An 8,404-nucleotide genomic window follows, 5' to 3' on the forward strand; every position below is an offset into this window, starting at 1 on the left:
CAGACAGACAGAGCAAGACACACACACACACACACAGACAGACACACAGAGACAAACAGAGACAGACAGACAGAGACACACACACACACACACAGACAGACACACACAGACAGACACACAGACAGACAGACAGACACACACAGAGACAAACAGAGAGACATAGACAGACAGAGACAGACACACACACACACACACACACAGACAGACAGACAGACAGACACACACAGAGACAAACAGAGAGACATAGACAGACAGACACACACACACACACACACACACACACAGACAGACAGACAGACACACACAGAGACAAACAGAGAGACATAGACAGACACACACACACACACACACACACACACACACACAGAGACAGAAACACAGAGACAAACAGAGACAGACAGACAGAGATAGGCATTAGGCCCAGGGGTTGATGCATACTGTAGACCGTATAAATGGAACCAAAACATCTGGATCGCCCCCTGGTGGCGGGCTGCAGTATAGGTCACACTCCAGGTTAGAGGACGCGATACAGGCCTGACTAAAAACATCAAAGTACACGCCAAATCATTTATTTTCCAAAGATGGCTTCTGTCATTTTATGTAGCTCTGATCACGCTGATAAAAATTGTTTTTATTAGTTATTCGATGCTATAAAACTGAAACCTCATGACTGACAGCTGGGACTGACTCCTGATTGGTCGGGCAGGTGTAAAGGCGGGACTTTGATACCACAGCTACACTGCTGATCACTACAGACTCTAGTCCCAAAATTACAAGGTGGCTGCGCCGGTATCTGGGACATTTTGGCTTCCCTTTAGAGCTGAAATGTGTCGTCCATCTTTATTTTCAGTATACAGTAATCTTTGGTTAGAAGACCTAACCCCTATTTTAGACGCTTATGGTGGAAAATAGGCGTTAGTGACCTTTTGTTGACATATCAGCGGAGCAGGGCAGCGATGTACACAGGTGTCTGACGATTACAAGAAATACAGATAGACATATGCATGGTCTCTTAACCCTCTGAGAGGCTAAGGACATTTTCACACGTCTTCTTAACCCTTGTGTTGTCTTCCCGTCAACCATGAAAAAAAGCTTTTTTTTCAACATTATTATTGCTTTTTTCCAACATTCCTGTAACTTTTTCCACGTTGTGGTTGCTTTTTTTTGACGTTTTTTGATTTTTTTTTTAATGTTGACATTTTCACTGCTTATGTCAATGGCCCATTTTTTGTGACCCAAGGACAACTTAAGGGGTTAAATGTACCTTTTTTAAGATATTTGCATATAACTGATCCTTGTGTGTTTCACATCAAAATGGTCAGAACGATCTCCGCCTTCTAAACAGTGACGCCCCGTTTTTTTCCTAGAGCCATGTGTAGAGAGATAATTTGGCGCTAAAGCTGAAACGTTGACGTGCACTTTTTGAGATTCCCCAAATCTCTTTTGAAAACAAACCTCAAGTTATGATGTGTTGTACAGATTGTGTCTGTGCTCGTTAACCAAAAGTCTTCTAAAGGTTATATATGATTAAAATAGTGAGTAAATGTCTGGAATGAGATTTTGAAATATGGCTTTTTTTGCGTCTTTTGTCCTCAGAGGGTTAAACTCCAGAGCTATGTGTCCCTACTTGCAGTTGGACGGCACGTCGGTGAAGACGCGGAGCAGGAAGTCTCCCTCCACGCCAGGGTCAAAGGTCGTGGGTATGATGACGTACCGGCCCTCTTTCAGGTCAATGCGTCTGAACACAGACCTCGAGTTGATGTAGACGCTGCCACCGACCTTCTGCTGGGTGACGTGCATGCGGTACGTCCTGTTTAACTCCACCTGGACACAGGAAGACAGACGCTCATTCACACACCTGCACACACCTGCACACAGACCGTTTGTCCTAACTATTGGACGGAAACTGGCTGGTTAGTGTCCAGGGAAAGGCCTGCTCTGTCCTAAAGTATGATGGCTCTCTGCCAAGGCAAGGCAGCTTCATCTGTAGAGCACATTTAGGCAGCGGGGCGATTCAAAGTGCTTTACACAGAATCAGTTAAAACACAAGTATTAACAGTTAAAACTAAAACATTAAGACAGATAAAACCCTAACCCTAACCCCCTAACCCTAACCCTAACCCATAAAGTGGGATCCTTGCTGTCAGACAGCCCTTTACGACAGGGACCTGAACCCGTTATCAGACTTCTTTGACAAATACAGTCCCTTTACCCTGCAGAGGACAGGGGGTCGCTGGTCTACCGCTGCCTCCAATCGACAGTCTGTTTATATTATTGCGTGATTATGGTGTTTTAAAATTGTTAGTTTGGACTAAAAAATACAGCTACGTATAGTTTTGTTTATTGTTGATCTGTTTATCTTTTAAATTAAAATTTGAAACACATACAGTGTGTGAGAAAGCCTTATTCTATTTTGTGGTGTATTCTGTTCAAAAAACAGAACCTGCAATGACTACTTTGCTCTGAGATCTGGAGGAATTTTGTGTGTGTCTTCAAAAGACACTCACACACACACACAGACACACACGCACACACACACACACACACACACACACACACAGAACTGACCTTGTGTATGTCAAAGCCAATAGCCAGGTTTTCTCCTCGCCCCTCCCTCAGTGTGGCTCTGCGATCTTTCTGCTGTAAACAGATCAGAACCTCGTCCTCCGGCTTCTTCACGTCAAACACAAACTGCAACACATGGAAGAACAGAAGAAGAAGAAGAAGAAAAGAAGTTAATTCCTAATTTCAACAGGGATCGCAAAGCTCATATAGCATACACAGCCTTAGCCTCACACCAAACCAGACCTGCGGGTTCTGGAGGAAGCTGGTCTTGTTGTTGGTGCAGCCCCCGGCTCGGTTGAGTAGCGGGTCGTCGTGGCGACGCCAGGAGCCCCGCATCACAGCCTCCTCCCAGATCTTATGGAAACTCAGGAGGGATGTGTTGATGAGACGACACAGGATCAGGTCTGTGAAGTTAGCGATGAAGTCGTCGAACGTCATCCTGCAGGACGGGAGGCACAGAGAAGGGAATCAGCGGAAAGCCCGGTTAATTTACGATGACACTGATTCACCGTTTCATCGGAGAGACTCATGATTAAAGAGGTAAATATTTAAACTAAGAGGAAAGAAAAGTGTAAATTCAGTAGGGTTTAAAAACACCAGAGGTTTAACCCGCTGCTCTCGAAATATTGTGACAAATGTAAGTTGTCTGAAGGTCCATATTTCCACTGCATGTTTGAATGCCCCTTTATTAACGACTTCTGGGTCAGAAGATGAACAGAAATTGACGTCATATTCAAGAAACAGCTATCTCTAACTCCCGTTGGCTGTGTTTTAGGGTTAAATCCTAAAGAAATGGGTCTTAGCTCCTCCTAATTCAGGCTGATGGAGGTGCTTCTCTTTAATGCAAGGAGATGCCTTCTTCTCCGGTGGATCTCAGACTCTGTTCACACGATTCCCCAATGGACTCGAAGTGTTTTGGAGCTTCTCCCATTAGCAGCTATTAGCTTCTGGCTCAGGGACACGCCTTTTTACTTTTTTCGAAATCTGGGACCCCTTCTTGGACTATATTGGGGAAGATGGTGCACGGACTCTTCAGAGTGGCCACCATGGTCTAACATGGTCCAAGATCTTAAAGTATATTCCCAGATGACATGCAATGGCTCCAGTACCTCATCTTGACTGATTTACTAAATTAAGAATATACACATCTCTAACTGATGAAATAATTACAGTTTAAAAAGAACTAAATCTGGTAAACAAAATAAATTGAGGCATGCAAAAGATCATATATATATATATATATATATATATATATATATGGCAAAATAAATATCTCATAATTTAACCCAGGAAATGAGAAGACATAGATGCACCTCCTACTACTATGATGCTACGCCCATGTCGTAACTGGTCTGCCACCTTTTAATATAATGCAAACTTACTATTTAATTTTTTTCATTTTTTTATTACCTTTTTGCTGTCTAGTGTTTGTTTTTTGTTAATAGGTGGGCTAAAAGGAGAGCTTTATTCTTTACCTAATGGCTGGCTCCTCTTCTGTATGTGCTCTTTGAAGAAAAAACTTAATAAAGATGTTATGAAAAAAGAAAAGAAATTAGCTATAACTCAGTAAAAAAAACATCAACAAATTCAGATCAAAAATTGACTTTTTCATCTTTGTACGTACATACATCGAAATTAAAAGTGCTCCTCTATGTTGCAAATATAAAAACATGCACATTAAACCTTAGACAGTTAATACGGTCTATACATTAAACTGAGAACCCAGATTAACGCTTGAGAGACGGAGACTGAACGATGTAACAGATGAGACTTTTTGCAGATCTTTGACTTGGTGACAGCACCACAATGCATCCATGGCTTGTTGCTCAATCACAGGAGCACTTTCACTGATAGACTCATTCTCCCAAAATGCACCACAGAGCGGCACAGGAAGTCCTTCCTGCCTGTGGCCATCAAACCTTTTAACTCCTCGCTCTCAGTGTCTGACACGCAGACACTTAGAGAGGTTGAAACTGGACAATATTCTCTGTATTATCTGTTTTTGTGCAATAACACTGGCCTGACATGTGTGCAATTTCAACTACTACAATTATTATTATTATTATTATTATTACTACTTTTCACCATTGCAATTCCTCAATTATGTTAATTATGTAAATAATGTATAATAACATTCCTTCATGTAAATACCATACATATCCAATTCCTTATATTTCTTTATTTCTTTATTTGTATTTCTACTCTATTTCTACTATTTGTGCAACTGCAACACAGAGTTTCCCTTCGGGGATCAATAAAGTATTTCTGATTCTGATTCTGATTCTGAAGCGCCTGTGTCTGCCAACGGGGGGCAGTGTTGCACTAAAACTCACCAGAACTCCCCGTCGTCCTGCACGGTGACGCCGATCTTCTCCCTCTCACTCTTACTGACCTTCTTCCACTCTTCAGAGCTGCAAACAGGCAGAACAAGAGGTCAGCGTTCTTCTTCTCATCATAAAATGGGGATAGCAGATGTGAAATGTGTGTAGCAAAAGACATAAATCTCAAAATCTGGGCAGAATTAAAGGGTCTGGCAGTTTGTAGTCCAATCGACGGCGACACCAGGACTACAGGAAGTGCCCCGGGCTTTGGAGCAAACTGAACACAGCGGCCGAACAACGTAATTACAACTCCCAGCCTGTAACACGTAGAGGTGGGAATCACCAGACGCCTCCAGATACTACGAGATTATCACCATACATGTGCCACGATACGATATTATTGCGATTTTAAACATACTGCAATATTCTTCGATATACTGCAATTTATAACTTTTTTTTTCCAACTTCTAATTTTTCCCAGTTTCAAATGACGTCCCCAAAATGAAACTTTGTCAACATTTGTTTTATCTAAAAAGAAACATTTCTCTGTTTGTTCATATCACTTCAATTGCATTGCTGCAAAATGGTACAAACTGACCAACACATATATAATAAAACATCGATATATGGCGTCAGTAGCCATAAATATACTGAAAATATTGCGATTCTATGCTGTATCGATTGTTTCCCCCCCACCTGTCCCTTTAGACTTACATGGGGAAAGACACAAAGACACATTTGTGTGTGTGACACAAGCTTTTGGTCCGATAACATTTGGAAAGTCTAGAAGAGTCGCACCTTTAAAACATTTAATGCCCATTCAAGTTAGCATAGCACGACCACATCAAGCAGTCAAGCACCCCAACATCCTTCAAACTGACCCCCAGAACTCACCTCTTCCAACTTCCTGTTAACACACTTTCACAGTTTTTCGCTCTTTTCCCACCTCTCCTGCTTTACCTGTGCTTATCCATGCACCTATGTGTCACGTCTACATTCCTTTTGTTTGTTCATAAACCAAAACTGTAAAGTGTCTTTGAGTGTAATAAATGTATTATTATAAACCGGAAGCAGCCGGCTTGGCCAGTGGAGGTCTCTAGTGCAATGTTTCCCAAACTTAGGGTCGGGACCCAAATTGGGTTGCAGGCCCGTTTTATTGGGTCGCCAATCGGCAGAGACCAGACTAAATGCTCAGCATGACCTCAGAATGGGGCACTTTTTAAAAACCGAACCTAGACTAGATCAGCTGGTTGGTATCTTTAACCAGACACACACATCTCATTAAATTTAAGTCAGCATTATTTAAAGAAATGTTGTTGTCGGTACTGAGGGACGATGGGAGGGGACAGAGACACAGGAAGGAGAGTAGAGACCTTTTCTGTTTTTGTTTACTTTTATAATGGAATAAATATACTTCATATACATTTAAATTCATGGTTTGTTCCGTCTTTTGTCCACAGTTTAAAAATGTAGATTTTACAATGATTGATGGTGTATTTTTGTAAATTTGGGTCCCGGGGAGACACCAAATTTCTCTTTTGGGTCTTGAGGTGAAAAAGTTTGGGAACCATTGGTGTAATGCACGGTGTGGAAGCATCGCTGAAACGGGTCATTTTGGGCTCTATGATGGCTTCATTCAACACTTTCTCAAAGAAATAAGAGGGAGTCTTCCTCGGACCCTGCATGCAGGTCTTATTACACATCCTCGATTATCACATGATTTATAATCAGAGGGAATGTGGTCTGTGGTTCTCTGGTTCTCACCTGTCGCTCCAGGCCCCGTTCCACTCCCTCTCCCCCCAGGGGTTTCTCATGCGGATCATGGTGAGCTTGTCCGACTTGAAGAAGGCCATCAGGCCGTGGCCGAGCCTCACCCTGCGGACGTCCGTCACCGCGTAGGCGTGGCCCTTCACCAGGCCGCAGGCCAGCCTGGCCTCCATGTCCGCTGCCGTGGTTGCCTGGAACGACACGGCAAGTCAGTCCCTAAATCCTTCCTAAGGCCCCCCGGTGGTCCGGCAGACATGCAGGTCTTTACACTCATTTTGAAGGGGGGTAGTGTGTTTAGGCAGGGGGAGATGCAGCGGACCTGTGGCGAAAAGTCGAGACGGACTTAACTTTTTGGAGAAACGCGACCCCACGTCACGCTGTGGTTTGTTTTGAGCTATGGTTTGAGGCGGTTTGAGAGTCCCGTACAGTAAACAGTGTTGGAATTTAAAATGTTATATGTGCTTAAACATTGTGTGTGATTTGCATTATACATCTAAGCTAAAAGGTAAAAGCATTATTTTGACATAAATGAAGACATGTTGGTCATGCATTAAGTTGTTTTACAATACTCTATTCTATAACATAAGATATTCTGGTACATTCTCCTAAATGTGTCAGAAGCAGGATTGATTGATTGATTGATTAATTGATTGATTGATTAATTGATTGATTGATTGATTGACAGAGACACTTCCTGAATCTGGTTCCAGTCCCTCTGTTACAGCCCAACTGATCTTTTGCTCTGCAGGTCCCGAACTGAGGGTCATAAACTTTCAGTCACATTCCAACTGAATAGATAACAAAATAAGCACAAGAACACATGACACCACTGGGACCTGGAGACCCCGACCGCCCCCCTTAGTGAATAAGACCAGGGGTGCAAGAGCAAAGGAGCCAGACATAGGAAGGGGGGAGCTGTGACAGCTTGATCCAGACCACTTTGCCTCTAGGATATATCCTACGCAATAAAAATGATTCACACATCAACATCTGAGATTCTGACTAACCGACTGAACCCCGAGACCGGAGCAGGATTTAGCTCCAACAACAGGAAACATCAGTAACTCTATCGCTGCCGCGAGAAAGTTTAAAACCCTACGAGGGTAAAAAAAACTAAAAATTACTTCCCCGGAGTTTGTGTAATCGCTGAATGTTTCCATTCAACAACAAAAGCGCTCGCTATGTCTCACTCGTCTCCTCCTGGGATATAAGATGCCTTTAGGTGCGATCGGGAACATCGATATCTAGAAATGATCTGACAGGAAACAGTAACTGGGAAAGTTAGTCTGAGAACCCAGATTAACGCTTGAGAGACGGAGACTGAACGATGTAACAGATGAGACTTTTTGCGGATCTTTGACTTGGTGACAGCACCACAATGCATCCATGGCTTGTTGCTCAGTCACAGGAGCACTTTCATACTCATATATATATATATAAGTCTCCTCTCCCTCCTCACACCTGCCTCCATTTTGTTATCTGCAATACTATAATGTTTACATGCACTGCTGACTGTTACTATAGTAACAACTGTTTATATCTGCATCTTGCACTACTTACCTGACTGGTATTTCAATTTGCACTGCTGACTGTTTATTCACAGTACCAATTGTTTAAATACACCTCTGCAATACTGTACTTTAACTGTAATATGCAATTACTTTCCACTGCAATTTAATTCGTATAGCTTCTGCCCAAACTTTACTTGTACTACCTTTGAATCCATTTTTATACTCATTTTAGCCTACTTA

General features: G+C 42.4%; 1 protein-coding gene across 1 annotated transcript in view; it reads right to left on the reverse strand.

Moving 5' to 3' along the window:
• capn5a (calpain 5a) overlaps positions 1-8,404 on the reverse strand; it is a 34,064-nt gene that overhangs the window by 432 nt on the left and 25,228 nt on the right. Inside the window, exons 6-10 of the mRNA XM_034867808.1 lie at positions 6,651-6,862; positions 4,899-4,976; positions 2,809-3,004; positions 2,569-2,691; positions 1,627-1,824 (exon numbers count right to left, since the gene is read on the reverse strand). Of these exons, the coding sequence (XP_034723699.1) occupies positions 1,627-1,824; positions 2,569-2,691; positions 2,809-3,004; positions 4,899-4,976; positions 6,651-6,862 (807 nt within the window). The remainder of the gene's footprint in view (positions 1-1,626; positions 1,825-2,568; positions 2,692-2,808; positions 3,005-4,898; positions 4,977-6,650; positions 6,863-8,404) is intronic.

The sequence above is a fragment of the Etheostoma cragini genome, chromosome 3 (assembly GCF_013103735.1).
Source record: "Etheostoma cragini isolate CJK2018 chromosome 3, CSU_Ecrag_1.0, whole genome shotgun sequence".
Taxonomy (NCBI): Eukaryota; Metazoa; Chordata; class Actinopteri; order Perciformes; family Percidae; genus Etheostoma; species Etheostoma cragini.